General features: G+C 55.8%; 1 protein-coding gene across 4 annotated transcripts; it reads left to right on the plus strand.

The window, feature by feature from the left end:
• Positions 1–11,631: 11,631 nt before the first annotated feature.
• Positions 11,632–16,338, plus strand: PTMA (prothymosin alpha). Of its 4 annotated transcripts, none has more exons than XM_036319733.1 (5): positions 11,635–11,878; positions 14,431–14,502; positions 14,704–14,800; positions 15,310–15,383; positions 15,591–16,338. In XM_036319733.1, the coding sequence occupies exons 1-5, from the start codon at positions 11,834–11,836 to the stop codon at positions 15,636–15,638; spliced, it is 336 nt and encodes a 111-aa protein (XP_036175626.1). In that variant the 5' UTR covers positions 11,635–11,833; the 3' UTR covers positions 15,639–16,338. The 4 variants fall into 4 exon arrangements, with proteins under 4 accessions (XP_036175628.1, XP_036175626.1, XP_036175627.1 ...); XM_036319734.1 differs by having other exon boundaries at positions 11,637–11,878; positions 14,707–14,800; XM_036319735.1 differs by lacking the exon at positions 14,704–14,800 and having other exon boundaries at positions 11,632–11,878.
• The last annotated feature ends 680 nt before the right edge of the window (positions 16,339–17,018 follow it).

Here is a 17,018-nt window from a genome sequence, read left to right on the forward strand (position 1 = left end):
GCTCAGATCTCTGACTTGAAATCTGTCCCACTGCAGCTGCAGGGTAGGAGTATCCACATTTTGCTGCCAGAAGACCCAAATTCCAGACCCAGCCTGATGTCTAAGATCCAACTGCCAACAGGTCCTCATGGTCACGTGGGGCTGATCTCCCCTCCCTTCCCCAGGCTGGCTTTAGGGATTAGAGGTGGTTTATCTTGTTTGAGAATGGGCATAGATACTCCCCAAACGGAAGCCACTAGAGGTCTCGGCCCCCAGTGCTCTCCTGGGGGGCCTCTCTAGCACATATGTGTGCCGTACCCCTGCATTGTTCTATAATCCTGATGGCTGCTCTGTAATTGCCCTCAAATGGTCTCATCATAATGAATATCATCTGCAGAGCAGTTGAAAAGTTTACAAACTGTAACTTCTTCTTCCTCGTCCCTTTCCACCTTTACAAAAAGAAACGGAGGCTTAGAGAAGCTCACCGATTTCTCTAAGACCACACAGTGAGGACTAGGCAGAGCTCGTGGGGCCTGCTGGTCCCCTCCCACGGTGCCCCCAGTTCCAGGCAGGGGAGAGAGGCACAGGCAGGGAGCTCAGCAGGAGGCAAGGAGGCTGCTGCGATCTGATGGCCCATGGGGGAGGCAGGCATTTCACTCACCACCAGGCAGGCTGGGTGCATGGGTGTCCATGCAGGTTTGTGTGATCACCTGTGTGTGCAGGTGTTCAGGCCGAGACCAGGTGGCCCAAAGGGGGCTTATGGAGGAATCATGCCTCTGAGGCTGGGATGTGGGACTGGGTTAGTTCCATCATCTTTCTATTCTTAGGCGTAGGTGTCTCAAAAACATTTAGAAAAAGACTGGGCCAAATGAAATGTTTCTACTGGAACTAAGGTTTCATCACCACCCAGATAAGCTACATTTTTCGCTATTTGTTTGACTTCTTATTTTGTTGTTGTTGTTTTGGTCAGAAAACTGAGGCACCAGGGAGATACATGGACATGTACCAGAGGCACAGTGAGGTGAAAAGGGGAGGTGGATACAGCAAAGCAAGAAGCCCCGGAGGAAGGGCTCAGCCTGAGGAAAGGGGATGGGACCGTGAGGAGCAATCAGCAGGGAAAGGCCCGAGTCCACCTGGAGCAGCATGCCTCATCTTTGAAGTTCCAGCTCAGAGGATGCCTCCTCTGGGAAGCCTTCCCTAACTGCTCAGGGGGAGCCCATCTCTCTCCTCCAGTTCCTGCTTCTGTGACCCTCGACACACTTAGAGTGGACCTTCCTGACTGTGCCTGCCTCTCCCTGGGGTGTTGAGCAGGTCAGGGAAACTGTGTGTGTGTGAGCTTACATTTGGGAAGGTTTTTTAAAAAACAACCAGAAAAGTACAAAGGAGAATGAAGCAAGCACCCACGTGCCTGCCGGGACTGCTTTGTGCACCAGCCCCTAGACGGGAAGGGTGCTTGCATGACTGCCAACATCACAGGCACATGCATGAATACACATCCGGCCCCCACTCACGAAACATGTCCCTGATATGGATATGTGTTTGTGGTCATACTTCCAACGCACGTGCACACCCCTAATCGGGATATGGAAGGACTGGAAAAGGGCCTGTTCCAGACAAGAAAGAAGCTGGGCCAAGGCCAGGGGTGTGGCTGCCGTGGGCCTGTCTGCCACTTTCACTCTGTGCTTCTGTCTGGATAGGCAAGGCAGGCTCCCTCATCTGCGGGGAGCCCCCAGTGAGCCGGCGGTGTGGGAGCCCCCTGACTCTATTTCTAGGGTTTTAGGCTGTGACACTGCTCTCTCCCGGCCTGTCCTGCTCACCCCTCTGCCAGGCCTGACCTCCAGCAGCCAGGAGGCAGCAGGTGGCCCTGGTTCCTGGTTGACTTACCCACGGTTTGGCCCTTGGATAGATGGGGACTGAGGGCAGGAATAAGAGCCTGTAGGGCAGAGCTGGGTGGCCTCGGAGCAATTACCACCAACAGCACTGCCACAGTTTCTTGAAAGGGAACAAATCATGAGCTTTGTGTGCCAAGAAGGGAATTTACCACCAACTAATAATAATAAAACTTACCATCAAGTTTCTAAGTTGTGGGTTGCTTCGTCACTGAGATGTCAACCGAATACTGCTGCCAGTGTCCTGGCACGGCTCAAATGCTCCCACATTCTGCAGAGCCATTCAGCTCTCTCCACTCGATTCCAACTCAGCTCCAGGCCCACGGTGGCTGGGAGAGTGGGGGCAGCCACTCACGGAGCCAGGCCAGGGGCAAGGGGAGGTCAGGGGGAAGGGGCGGCTGGAGCGGTGGCATGGGATGACCTGTCTCCATTCATCAGCTTGCTCTGGGAGTGCGTTTCCTCTCCTGTAAAATGCGGCACCTACCTGGATTGGTGTGAGGCTTAAATGACACAACCTGTGAGGAAGTGCTTTAGGTAAAAAGGGCTCCATCCAGCTCTTTAAATAATTACTGTTTTGATTAGTTTAGGCCTCAGTTCTAAAGTTTCTAGAAATACTTAAAGGCCAACAGGAAAAAAAGTCACTGAAGAAGTTGGACTAAGGCAGTGGTCGGCAAACTGCGGCTCCTGAGCCACACTCGGCTCTTTGGCCCTTGAGTGTGGCTCTTCCCCAAAATACCACCTTCTGCGCATGGGCCACGAAGTTTCGATCGCACTGTACGTGCGTGCCCGCACGTGGTATTTTGTGGAAGAGCAACACTCAAGGGCCAAAGAGCCTCATGTGGCTCGTGAGCCGCAGTTTGCTGACCACTGCAGCGGTTCTGGAATCGGGAGTGCCTTCCAGGTGGGTGCACAGGTGGAGAGGGAAATGTGATTAGTTACAAGACATGGAGGGTCTGCAAACAAAAATGGAATGAATGATTTGAGAGAAGTCTTAGAAGGTTGTTATCAAGTCCCATTTTGCAGGTGAAAAAACTGAAGTTCGCTGGGATTAATCTTGCCCGACACCCACACTCTAAACCACAGAGGCAGGCGTGACATGATGTCTTCACAGGACAGGAGGGGGGACCCAGCGTCCGTGCTCCTGACCACCAGGCAACATTGCTCTGGTTTCAGAGGCCCGAGAGAGATTGGTCCTGTGGGTCGCTCTAAAAGGGACCTTGAGCAACACTGTACCCCACAGTCCAGAGCCAGGCTGTGGTAAATGGTAGCCTAGAGAAACAGCCAAGGCAGATGTTACCAATTGTCTTCTGATGCCATGGAAAAGCACAATAGACACCCTGGGGGCTCATGGCTTTTCCTGGCCTAACTTCTGGTGAGCCCTTGGCAACAAACAGTTGCAAAATGCCCTTCTTCCCAAGTCACCAGGTCCCACTGGAAAAATCTTGTCTCAATCAGAAGCCACCTATCTGGGAAGCCTTTCCTGTCTCCTCCCCCGCACCCCCAACCTGAGACACATTTGCTAGGGGATGAGGGCCTCAATTTGTGAAAATAAACTCCTTACCAGTCAGCACAGGAAACCCCAGGAACCTGTCCATGACATTGCTTCTGACCTGGGACTTTTCCCTTTGAAAGCTGGGGCTGCACCTGCAACTGCAGGTGGCATGGGGCTCTGGAGCCAGGTTCCTGGTTTCAAATCCCAGCTCTGCCTACTTTGTGCCTCAGTTTCCCCTTTAGTAAGTGGAGTGAACAGCAAGCCTCGTAGGATTCAGTGCGTTAATGTGTGTCTAGAACTCAGAACAATGCCTGGCCCAGAGTTTGTTCAGTAAAGAGCTGCTCCGTTCTCACATGGCCTCCCTGCCTCTTGCATTGAAACGTGCTGGGTTGTGGCTATGGTACTTGTGCCCCCGGTGGGGCGGGGCTTCGGAGTTCCATCCTGGTAGCAGTGCAGCAAGTAGAAGGGCACACTTGGAATGCCTCTGTGTGGTTGGGCAAGCCAGGCTTCAGAAGTGTCCTCTTCCCACTGCCCCTCCTGCCCCACTTTCTTGCTCATGCACACACCCCTGGCTTGTCTCCATGTGGCAGCTGCCCAGGCTCTCCCCCTACTTTCCACCTCACATCTTACCCTGATTCTTGGCTCCTGCCAAACCCTACTTGCTCCAGGAAGTGCCCCTGACCTCTTTGGTCTGCCCTGGTCTGGAAAGCTGGTGTCAGCCAGAGCCCCATTCAGTGAGAGGGAGAATAGGTGGCATGGAGCCTGAGCAGCCAGGGCCAAAGGGGCTCTATTTTGGGGCAGGGGCCACTCTGTTGACAAATTAGGCTCCTGTTTGGGGTCCCAGCGTCTCCATGTGTAGAATAAGGCTCCTGCCTATACTCTCCACCAGCAGGGGTACTTGCCATAACTGTTTGAAGTGTGTTCAATTTTTCTCTTTTCCTCTGGCATGGAGCAGGTGTCCACACCAGGGATGGGGGCTCAGTGGCACATCGGGCCCAATTCCATTTGATTCAGAGCAACTGAACAGTCATTTGTACAAGGCACAAGGCCACGCCAAGTGGGGACACAGCCAGACCCGACCCTGCCACCCCAGCTCACAGCATCTGCAGGGAGGTGGGTGCTTACATGACTGTCCATACCCAGAATCCCAGATGATGGAACAAGGTAGGAAAGTGAAAGGACTTCTTAGAACCCCTGTCAAACAAGCCTCGAGTACCCCACTCCTACTGGTGGCCCCATGAGGAAGAGAGAAAGCATGGAGATCCCCACTGGTACCAGGTGACAGTCTTCCAGGAAACTGAAAGCTTTGAGTCATCAGAGAGGCTGGAGTTCTCAGCTAAGGATGTTTTTTAAAAATTATTTTTTAATTTTTTTTAGAGAAAGAGGAAGGGAGAGGGAAAGAGAAATAGAAACTGACATGAGCCCTAGCTGGTTTGGCTCAGTGGATAGAGTGTCAGCCTGCAGACTGAAGGGTCCCAGGTTTGATTCCAGTCAAGGCACATGCCCGGTTGAGGGCTCAATTCCCAGTAGGGGCTGAGCAGGAGGCAGTCAGTCAATGATTCTCTCTCATCATTGATATTTCTATCTCCCTCTCTGAAATCAATAAAAATATATTTAGAGAAAAAGAAACATCGACGTGAAAGCAGAACATAGATCGGCTGCCTCCTGAACCCCCAGTTCCAGATCCCCACTGGGGATCAAGCCCACAGCCTGAGCATGGGACCTGACTGGGAATCAAACCAGCAACCTTTTGGTGCAGAGGATGACACCCAATCGAGCTACACTGGCCAAGGCTAAGGATTTTTTTAAAAAATATTTTCTTATTGATTTCAAAGAGGAAGGGAGAGGGAGAGATACAAACATCAATGATAAGAGAGAAACATTGATTGGCTGCCTCCTGCACGACCCCTACTGGGGATCAAGCCCACAACCCAGGCATGTGCCTTTGACCGGAATCGAACCTGGAACCCTTCAGTCACTGGCAGGCCAACGCTCTATCCACTGAGCCAAACCAGCTAGGGCTAAGGATATTTTTTAATGCTTGCCCCTCCCTAGTTTGAGCTGTTTCATGTCGGCTCACTTATAATATTAATTATTCTTTTCTAATTGGCCTTTTATCTGTTTCTGCAAGTATTCAGACACATTTTACTTCCACCATGAAAGTCCCTGAATCCAGACTCAGCCTTGTTTAATAGTAGTGGTGACTTCTGAAGAACATTTGGGAATACATTATCCTGACAATCTTAATTGAGAAAATCTCCAACATACCATATATGGCCCAAGAGGGGGGTCTCAAGACCAGGTCTTGCACCTCAGAGCGCTGTGGCCCTATGAGCAGCCCAGAACAGAGCAGCTACAGGCAGCCATACTGTTCTCTCCCTGGGAGCTGGGCCATATTCTTGTCTCCATTCAGCAAGTGGGAAAACTGAGACATGCCAGCAGCCCAGTGGATGGGGAAGGTGTCTGGCCCATGCTTTTAAGGTAACACTCTTAAAGCACCTAGTGCAGCGGTTCTCAACCTGTGGGTCGCGACCCCTTTGGTGGTCGAACGACCCTTTCACAGGGGTCGCCTAAGACCATCCTGCATATCAGATATTTACATTACGATTCATAACAATAGCAACATTACAGTTACGAAGTAGCAATGAAAATAATTTTATGGTTGGGTCACAACATGAGGAACTGTACTTAAAGAGCCAGAAGGTTGAGAACCACTGACCTAGTGGCAAGAGTGGCCTAGAGAAAGCTGCTGAGAGCCAGTAATGGTCATGATCAAGACCTGGCCGGCCACAAGGTAGCACATTGAGATCAATGAGATAGATTCCTGAGCTCAAGTTCTCCTCTCAGACTTTAAATGCATGGAGCTCACACGTCCCTGGAAAAGGTTTGAATTCTGGGGTAATTCTATATCTCATTTTGAGATTTTCGTATAGAATCATTCAACTGAGAGCTGCACTATTTTTCCCCTGTGAGCATCTCAGAAAACCTCTTAGAGGGAGAACATTTTTGAAAGGAGCCCAAAGGATCTCCTCCCCCAGTTCTAGAGACTCTTGCTCCCACCTGGATCTAGAAACTAACAAAGTCCCATGTTCACAGTCGTCACCGCACGTGGCAGGTGGCACCGCACATGGCAGGTGAGAGCCCGCCGGAGGGGGTGGAGCCGCTCATGCCCACACTGCCAGCTTGCTCTGTGATTTCGCTAAGCCCTTCAATCCCTCTGCTCTGCCCTGAGCAAACCAAATGCTGCCCGCATCACCCTAGGTTCTCCATGGCAAAGAGAAGCAGAATCTAAGTGGGACACTATCTTTGGCCTGAGGGTTGCAGGTGACAGGTGACAGCCTTGGCGGTGGTTATGGATTTCTTCAGAAATGCCATTCGTACCAGCATGTGAATAAGGACTGGACAGTGTGCCTGGGAGTTTCCTGGTTGTAGCACTGGGAGCTCTCCCTCCAGGAACAACCCAGACAGTTGGTCACCCTGGCTGTACCCCCTTTGGGGTGAGAGAGTGAGTAAATCCTGGCTGGGCATGTGTCCTCCTGCCCTTACACCCTCTTCCCCCAAACAGGACTGGGGGTGGCTTCTCTGCTTGGGGTGACAAGAAGGTAGAAAAGACCCATTTGAAATTAAAAGAGAAGAGGAAAGAGGAAGTTCTGAGATCTCAAAGAACCTGCCTCTCCTCAAACTCAAGCTTACCCGGGCACACAGATCCTCCGCTAGGGCCCACTTGAGGCTCCCGTCTGTTGGGTTCTCCTGTGAGGCCAGGTGGCAGGAGGTGACAGGTGTGCAGGTGCCCATTAAATGCCTCCTGACAGTCAGAAACAGGTGTTTAACGTTTCCTGGGGCACACTGCTCTCACACAGGGCGACTGGGTGTGTGCCTGCACACGTGCTCCCCCGACTGGCACCTTCACCTGCCACCGTGCTGCTGGGCCCACGCACTCCTGCAGGGTAACCGGAGCTTAAGCAAAACACCCACGGAGTTCGAACTATGCAAATAGACACTCACACACTCAGATGGATGCAGGGAAGGCGAGGGGGGCTGGGAAGTAGCACAGGAGGCAGAAGATTCCTGGGGATACTATGGGGCATGTGTGCAGGGAGTCCAGAAGTGGCACCTCTGTTCAGGGGCCGGTGGTGGCCGTGTGCACAGTACACACACTTCCCCAGGCTCCTTTCCCTGTCTCCAGCCGGGCTCCAGTTTGGCATTAGTTTTGGGGCAGGCCCTGAATGTCAAGAGATGCTCCCCACCCTCTCCCTGCCAAGCAGGGGCAGCCAGACCTGTGTGGGTACCAGGGCCTCTGGCACAGCTTCCCGGGAGACCGGGCAGGCCCGGACGTGATGCACAAGGGAGTAGGTGTATGGGGCGGCTCTGAAAAAAGCCCAGCTGGGCTCGGCAGGGCGGGAGAGTTGAAAGGCCCCTGGCAGCTCCCCAAGCTCTTGTGCCTGGGCAAGGAAAGCACAGCCTGAAACTCCTGGTTTCTGAAGGGTGGGAAGGCGGGATTTTTTGAGGCCTGCTCCATTCAGGCTACCTCCCAGATTGTGTCATTCCTCTGAGGCCAGAGGGGCTGCCAAGCATGTTGGGCACCGAATCATAGGCTTCCAGAAACTCAGCTAGGCTGGTGCCCTCGTTTCCCACCGAATATGGGAAGAATTTGCTGAAGACATTGTTCCTTTGACCAGGGTTCTACAAACACTGTGAAATGAACCCTCTTAGGTACAGACAGCAGCTGGAAATGGGGTCCTAAGAACACTGATGGTTTTCCTGGAGGTGCCAGACACTATTTTAAGCACTTTCTGAATATTAACCCCTTCAGTTCCTACCATGCCCCTAGAAAGTAGGAACCATTATTGTCGTCTGTTTTTTAGAAATGAGAAAGTTACCTGCCCAAATTCACACAGCTAGCATGTGGCAGGGCTGGGATTTGAACCCAGAACACTTTACCAGAACTTAAATTCTTTCTGTTTTTTTTTTTGGGAATCAAGCAGACAACCATTTAGGAATAGGTGGGAAATGGCTTAGGAGTAAGTGTTACAAACCTGAGTGCCTACAGGGCCAGGAGGTGAAATAAATGTGTGACTCAGGCTGGACAGGGAGGCCTGTGCTCCAACTGGAGAGTGTATAGGCAACCAGGTGTCCCTATGCAAATTCCCTAAAAATAAAACTCGCCTGAGGCCATTTTGGGGCTTAGAGCAGCTCTAACCTAAACCCAGGGCACTTGGGGCTGAAAACAGACCCCAGCCAGGAAAAGGTGGCCTGCGAGGGCATACCACTTGTTGGGGGGGGATGGTTTGAAAGGCCACAGAAGCAGCAAAGGGTAGAGATGGACCAATGACTTAACGTGGGGAGCTGCCTGCCACCGGAGGAACAAGGCTCATGTTAGCCTAAGTCAAATGCCACCCTCCCGTGGCGGGGAGGGGGAGGGCCAGCGAGGCTCCTCCAGCTCCAGGGCTCCTCGAGCAACACGGATTCCTCCACGCTAGGATTTCAGCTCAGCCCAGACACTCCAAGTTCCTGCTATAATCCTTTGATCTGCTTTTCTGACCCGTTAAAAGGAGAGTGATATCATATTAGGGGCCGAACCCACACATGTGCCGATTTTCAGTTGTTTTTGACCTACACAAACACCCATTTCATACGGTTCAACCCTGTCCTACCTACCGCGCAAGGTACAGAGAATAAATGAAAATGCTTAAAGCCAAAGGCTCACTGCCACGCACACAGCAGGTGCTCGGTGAGTGCTTGGTGAATGTAAATGCTGGCTCCAGAGCCGGGTGGGCACAGCCTTCCTTACTCACTTCTGGCCAAAGCCAGCGTGATGGAGACACGTCAGGCAAAGCAGTTCTTTGAGGGAAATTCACGTCCACACAGCTCCTCCTGGATAGTCCCCTCGCCCCCGTTCCCACCACAACAGCCAGGATCAGAACAGTCATCGTGGCCAGTTTTCAGCTGTAGACAGACAGCCGCCCAAGGCCACCAGACAGGGCAGACGATGCAGTCGCTTAGACGCGGCGCAGGCCAAGCTCATGCTGCGTGGGGTTTTGCGGACTGCACGGTCCCCTCGAGTGTAGGTAGAGCGTAATGGATGCGCCCCGGGTAGGAGGCGCTCTCCGGCTGTTGGCCGCGACGCACAGACCTCTTGGAGAATGTGGCACAAAGGAGCGGGAGGTGGGGGCTACGGCCAAGGAACTCCGTTCCCCTCTGAGAGGAAGGGTGGCCCCAGGCCCGCGCCTCAATAAAGACAGCTGGCGGTGGTACCGAGGGGCGAGCAAGAGGGGGGACGCCTGGTCCCTCGGGTTGGCGCGCGCCCACCTGGAGAGGATCCCACGGTCGGCCATTGGGACTCCTTGGACGGCAGAGACGTGGCGAGCGTTCCCTCCGCCGCCGGGAGGGGATGGTGACCGCCGGCCCGCGGGAGGTGGCGTGGTTCCCCCTCCCCGTCCAGAGCCAGCCCACGTTTCTACCGGCCAGAGGACAGGGAGGGCGGACCTCGCTCCCCCAATTCTGCCGGGAAAGCCCCGCAGGCCAGCGAGCAGGCTGGCAGGTGTGACCGGGGATGCGGGACTGACGCGTGCGGCACAGGGCGAACGGGAGGGGCTCAGAGCCGGCAGGCGCCCGGGCATTCAGGCCTCTTCCCGGCCAGGTCGCGGAGTCGGAGCCCGTGGGGCAGCCGGAGAGTGCGCGGTCAGCTCAGTAAATGGGTTTCGCGGTGGACATGGCGCCAGCTGGCCCCTGACCTAGGGACACCGAGAGGGGAGACTCAGTCTCTCCTCTGCACCAGGCTTACAGCCCTGCAGGACTTGGCATCCGTCCCTCCTCTACGATCCCAGACTCCGGGTTTTCTCCATTCCCAAGTCGGCGGCCCCGAGAGACAGACAGTGGGACCCGCCAATGGAAGGACGCAAAGCGTCAACTTTGTGTTCGCCCGCCACTCTCAGCCAATGTGCGCTCGTTCCTCCGGAGTCCCGCCTTCCGTGTCGGGCGCCCCCTTCTGGCAACGCAGGGATGAACCCTGTCTGTCGCCATGTTGTGTGTGGCTGAGGTATTTTTCTGGAACATACTTGCACCTCTTCTAGCCTTTCCTTCCACACAGCTGGTTTTTTAATTCGACAGCCAAGTGAGGTGGCGATAAAGAGGATGCAGCCTACGGTTTTCCGATCCTCTGCAAGGGTTGGGTCAACACGTCACGCTGCGATCGCGGAGCCCAACGCCATTTTGAGTGTGGCGGCTTGATGGTTCCCTTCTCCGGGCTCCGCGTGGTCCCCGACAGGGCGCCCCAAACTTCAAGGAGCCCCCCCAAGGATTAACCCAACTAATCTAAGGGATGATTATTGCCCCCTTATACTCCCTCGCAGTCCATGTGTCCCTCGCAGCCCCTTAAGTGGGAGCGGAGACGGGGAGACTAGATGGCCGGGCTCTGGAGGGAAGCTCCCTGAGGCTGTCGCGACGGCAGTGACCGTCGGGGCAGGCGCTATCCAGACCCTGGAGACCACGCCCGGGGGCTGCCCAGCTCGAGGTAGTAGCCCGCACCGGTCCTCCAGGCCCTTCGATGTCTGAAACACCGAGTGTGTGTGCTTGGCATGGCGCCCGCTCGTCGGCTGTTTTAGGGGGTGCACGCAGGGGCAAGTGGTGGGTAAACGTGGTGACATCCCCAAAGACTCGGAGCCCCCGGGACTGGGCAGAGGGGGTGAACAAAGTGAGAGAGTCGTGCGGGCAGCCCAGGTGCGCGGGTCTTGGCCTCGCAGCCCTCAACGCTTGTCTGGGACCTACGCCCCCTTGCACTGGGGCAATTCTTGGTCGAAGGTGCCCAGGCGTGTGGGGCAAGGATCTCTGCGGGCACTGCGCAGGCACCGCCCGGGGTGAGCGCAGCCCAGCACCCGGTCTTCCCCTCCCCCTCGCTGGCAGCCGTCGTACGCGCCTCCCCCTCCTTCCGCGGGGAGGGGTGGAGGGGGGCTGGGCGGGCAACTTTGCCGCGCTTTGGCTTTTGGTGTCGGCAGCCCCAGCAAAACAGCGGCGAGAGCGCGCGCCCTGAGGTCGCGCGCGCGAGCCCTTCCCCCGCGGCTTCGGCGCCGCTGAGACCCGGCAAACTCAGTCTCTGAATGACAGAGGGGCCGGCGACTGCGCAGCGCGGGACGCACCAAGGCACTGCCGCTTTAAGCACGCTTGCCCATTGTTCAGATTGGAGCCAATGAACGAGCGCCCGCTCCCTGCGCCCAACCAATAGCATTTGGGTAAGGGAGGCCGGGCGCCGCCCACTAATCTATATTAAAGGTTCTGGCGCCGCGTGAGTTCCCCACTGGCTGCTCTGAAAAGCCATCTTTGCATTGTTCCTGTGGCTCCCTCTCCGCTCGCTGCAACCACCTCCGCCGCGCGCCTCCTCCACCGCCGCGGACTCCGGCAGCTTCTTCGCCAGAGTCCTCCAACTCTCGCTTTTTTAAAAAAAATCCGCTGCATAGGATCACCGGCGTGCCCCACCATGTCAGACACGGCCGTGGACACCAGCTCCGAGATCACCACCAAGGTGAGCTGGACGCCGCCCGCCCCTTCGGGGTCCGCGCGCTGTTGTCGCCGGAGCGGTGTTTGGCGCGCGGCGGTTGGGCTTTCCCGAACCCGCTATTGCGCTCTCCCGCGGAGAGCTCGGCCTAGGCTCGCGAGGCAGCCCACTCTTTGTGTGTGCGGGGGAGGGGGCGGGAAGTGCTGCGGGCAGACGTGATGCCGGTCGTGGAGTGGGCCGGGCACCCTCGGAGCCTCGGGGAGGGCGGGAGCGGAGGCTGAGGGGCTGGAGGAAAGACTGCTCCTCGGCTCTGGAAACTTGCTCGACTCTCCTGAGCGGTGGCGGGAGGAGAGGGGCCCAGCGGAGGGGTCGTCGGCCCGGCGGGCGCACGGAAATAACTTTGAAACTCCACAGTGCGTTTGGAATCGGAAGTGTTGGGGGGGCGCGTATGCGGGCTGGTTGCGGGAAGTGGCAGCTCCGCGGTGAGCGCCCGCCGGCGGCGCTGCTCTTTGTTTGGCGTTAGGTCGCCTCGTTTCGCGCCTTGCAGCGGGTCCGAGGCTTATCTGCGCAGAGCTCTGATAAGTGGAGTGGGCGGCGGGCCGCCCGCGACGTCAGTTTTCTCGGCGGAGATGTTTAAGGGCTCATCCTTCCTAGGTGTTGGGAGGCGGGGGTGGGCGTCCTCGCGGGGGCAGTGCGCCGGGAGCAGCCGCCCAGCGTTAGTGCACCGGCGGAGCCGGGCTTGGCGGGGGAGAGCCCACGCGCCGGAGGGAGGAAACGGAAAGTGAAGGAGCGGCGCCCCGGGGCGACGATGGGCGCCCCCCGCGGCTGCCGGGAAAGACCGTGCGCGCAGCTCCTCCCGGGGCGACGCGGACGAACAAAAGCTGCGACCGCAGGTAGCCCGCTGTGGGGTCGGGCCGGGCGCCAGGGTAGTCGGGGTCCTGTGCTGCGGTTCATTGCCGCCCTCGGTTTTGAGGTCCTGCGCGTTTGGCACAGCTGGGCTTCTGCGCGCTGCGTCGGTCCCGTTGCCGGCCCCGGGAGTGTCTCCGCCGTCGGCGGGAGCGCGACACTTTAAAGCGGACCAGCTTTTTTAGCCCTCGGCTCTTGGCCTCGTCTCTTACGGTCACGAGTCACCTTGGCGTCTCCTTAACCCTAGTGCCCCTGGCGTCACCTCTGGCGCTCTCCCAGGGGCGACTCTCCCGGCAGACCCGGGCTTGCGACCTGCTTTCTGAAGAGGCTCCCTCCGACCCGCTCTGGGCACAGCCAGAGTCTAGTTTAGATGGGAAGATTGTCCCTCCCCGGGGCGGGCGTCCGCGCTTGCTTTCCTCCAGGGTGATTTCCCACTAGAGGCAATAAATAGCCGGGTGGAGCGCGTCCCCGACGGCCTAGGGGCTGCGATACCGAAAAAGCCCGGCAGACTTCGGGTCGGCCTCCCGCGGGACTTTGCCCGCCAAATGCAGAGGCGCAAAACCCCGCGTCTCTAGGACTGCGGGGTTGGGGGTGTTGCGCAGGCGTCCGGAGCCCGGCAAGACTGGTGCGCACCTCAAGTGCTCGACTGGGCCAGCGCAGCCCGCCGGCTACGGGTCTCCAGGGTCAGGGGCACACTCGGCGGCCGCGGGCCACGTGCTCTGCGCGCGCGGTGCGTGCAGAGCCCGCGCGCAAAGCTCGCCGGGCGGGGGCTGTGCGCCTGCGCAGTGCGGCCTCCCCGCCCCCACTCGTTCCCTAGGGCTTCAGCCGCCAGGGGGCGGGAGTGGGCAGCGCCCAGTCGGGTCGGAGTTGGGCGGGCTGGGGCAAACCGGGCCGACAGGTGCCCCGAGGCTGTTTTCTGGACGGCGCCCGGGGCAGTTCGATGCCTGTCTGTTGGCGGCTGGCCTAGCCACACTATATGGAAAAAATTACGGGGCTTCAGGGCGTCCGCAGCGGCACTGCCCTTTGGAATGCCGGCCGCCTCGGCTCCCTGAGGTGCGCGGGAGGGCAAGAGGCGTTTGGGGCCTAGGCACTGGTTTCTTAGCCCGAACCCGTTTCCAGACCGCGATCTGCAGCCCCTTGGGATAGCTGTTAGACATGGGAGGTTGGTGAATTTGGGGTTTTTCAAAGGCCTGAACTTGCCGGGTCCTAGACTAGTGGGCTTGGGGCTGGAGCTCTGCTGCGAGGACTCTGGCTGGTGAGGCGCCTCCCCAGTTCTGGCTGTTGGCTCCTTCCCTTCCTGGGCTAGTCCGCCCACAGGAACTCCCGAAGTGGTAGGGTCCTCCCTCTGCCTATTTATGGCGCATACCTGCTGCCTTCCCAGAAGGACTTGAGAGGCGGAGCTTCCTCTGCTTGGAAACAAGTCCGATGGGTGCGTGTGAGAGTTCCCTGGCTCGTCAGACGGGTTTGGGGCTGTGGTGCCACATGGCTTTTACGTGTTTCTCAAGGGAAGGGCTGAAAAATCAGACAACCTGACCACAGGCAGACACTGTATCTGTGGCCTTTCTTCCACTGGCTCCACGTGTTAAGTGCGGCTCTTTTAACTTGGGGCATCTGATTAGCACTGTGTTATACCTGGAGTCCCTTAAAAGACTTTTCCTCCTTCCCTTTTGAAGGACTTAAAGGAGAAGAAGGAAGTTGTGGAGGAGGCAGAGAATGGAAGAGATGCACCTGCGAATGGGAACGCTGTGAGTGTCCACCTTGCTCAGTACCTCCTAGCTGCTCCTGGCCAAGACGCTGTCTTCCTGGGCTTAGTCCGGGGTGGGGGAGGAGGCTGGGCGGTTTTGTGTCAGGGTCACCTGGTGGCTCTTCAGGGGTCTGAGGCTATAGAAGTGTATTGGGCAGTGATGGTCTGTCCTAGGTAATAACCTGGTATGTTTTCTGTCGAGGAGAATGAGGAAAATGGGGAGCAGGAGGCTGACAATGAGGTAGATGAAGAAGAGGAAGAAGGAGGGGAGGAGGAGGAGGAGGAAGAGGAAGGTGATGGTGAGTAGCCTTGTCTGTCTCCTCCTTTGGGGGGTACCTTTCTCTGGCTTCTGTCACAGGTGGAGGAGTTGGCTCCCAGGGTGGGGGCCAGTGAACTACCTACAATTGGGTTTGTACCTGTGGAGTAGGGCCTTCCTTGTTTTAGATTAAAGCTGCGTCTTACACTGTCCCACCCGATGGAGAGTTCCTCCACCCACTGAGTGGGGTCTGGCCTCTCTAGGTGCAGGTGCTTGCACCTCTGGGTCCTCTTTCTCCCATCTGAAGACAAGTGCCTGCATGGGTGTTGTGGGTACCCCAGCTGCCCTGTTAGGCAGCAGAGACAGATCCAGGGACATTTACACCTGGCAAATCTGTTACTGGGAGATTCCTTAAGGAATGCAGTTCAGTTTTCCCTTTTTCCTGCTCCTTTCCCCCAAGTTCTGGGTCCCACTGGGTAGAAGGGAGCCAGAACCCTCCCTGGTTGGTTGATTCCTGAAGGGTTGTGGTTCACCTGAGGTTTGGTTGTCCAGGTGAGGAAGAGGATGGAGATGAAGATGAGGAGGCTGAGGCAGCTACAGGCAAACGGGCAGCTGAAGATGATGAGGTGGGTTCTGACTTGAGGGATGGGGTTGGGGAGGTGGGTTCTGACTTGAGGGATGGGGTTGGGGGCTGAGGGGACTCGGTTGTTTTTGGGGTGCTGGGTATTTCTGAGTTGCTTTAAAGGCCTCTGGGACTATCAGCAGGAGCTGAGGCAGTTGGTGGGTGGGCTCAGTGGGTTGGAGCGGACCTTAACAATATTTTTCCTGCTCAGGATGATGATGTTGACACCAAGAAGCAGAAGACCGATGAGGATGACTAGACAGCAAAAAAAGGAAAAGTTAAAGGCCTCCGTGACCTATTCACCCTCCACTTCCCGTCTCAGAATCTAAACGTGGTCACCTTCGAGTAGAGACTCCCGCCCACCTGCCTACCCACCCACCTCAGGCAGCGCCACCTGCAGATGACACGCACTCTCCACCACCCAACCAAAACCACAACGTGAATTTGCAACAGGGGAGGAAAAAAGAACCAAAACTTCCAAGGCCCTGCTCTGCTTTTTTTCTTAAAAGTACTTTAAAAAGGAAAATTTGTTTGTATTTTTTATTTACATTTTATATTTTTGTACATATTGTTAGGGGTCAGCCATTTTTAATGATCTTGGGATGACCAAACCAGCCTTCGGAGCATTCTCTGTCCTACTTCTGACTTTACTTGTGGTGTGACCATGTTCATTATAATCTCAAAGGAGAAAAAAAACCTTGTAAAAAAAGCAAAAACAACAACAAAAAAACAATCTTATTCCGAGCATTCCAGTAACTTTTTGTGTATGTACTTAGCTGTACTATAAGTAGTTGGTTTGTATGAGATGGTTAAAAAGGCCAAAGATAAAAAGGTTTCTTTTTTTCCCTTTTTTTGTCTATGAAATTGCTGTTTATTTTTTTTGGCCTGTTCGATGTATGTGTGAAACAATGTTGTCCACAATAAACAGGAATTTTATTTTGCTGAGTTGTTCTAACAAAGCTCTGTCTCAAGCCTGTTTCTGTTCTGGTTTCTTGAAACCTGGGGAGGGGCAAAGAGGTGGGAGATGATCTTGAACTCGGCTCCAGCTCTTGACTGGGTAGGGATAGAGGTTGAAGATTCCAGTTTGGGAGGAGACTGTTGTGTCCTTGAGGCACCAGTGTCTGGTGCGGGGCACTGGAGTTAGGGGCTGAGGGGAGAGCTGCTTACCAGTTTTGTCTACTGGTTGTACCAAAAACCTTTTCCTGGGACCACATTATTGGATGCCAAGTGAACCTGTGTGCCCTGGAAGGTGTCTAGGGCCTCAGACTGGAGGCACAGGCCAGGCGTGTGGATGCACTCTTTCCATGGGACAGCTGACCTTCCCCTGCACAGGCCTCAGTGGATTAGGTTGTCTGCTGAGTGGCTCCCCCTGGTGGTGGTAGGTGGCACCTTATCCCTTAGGACTTAATTTCCAGGGCAGTGATCGCAGCCTTGTCCTCATTCTGCAAGCTTTGGCCTCCTGGAGAAACAAGTTCCTGGGTTAGTCTGGCAGGCCATCCTGCCCCCTGAGCATAGCTAAAGATGATAGGTGGGCCAGTTTTGACTAACTGGAGGAAGTGTGGTGCGACCTCAAGTTAGAGGCCTCGGAAAGGTGACGGTTAAGAGCCCACTAAGAACCTCAGGCTCGTTTCCTAGGCTG

Source organism: Myotis myotis, unplaced genomic scaffold, assembly GCF_014108235.1.
Source record: "Myotis myotis isolate mMyoMyo1 unplaced genomic scaffold, mMyoMyo1.p scaffold_m19_p_8, whole genome shotgun sequence".
Lineage (NCBI taxonomy): Eukaryota > Metazoa > Chordata > Mammalia > Chiroptera > Vespertilionidae > Myotis > Myotis myotis.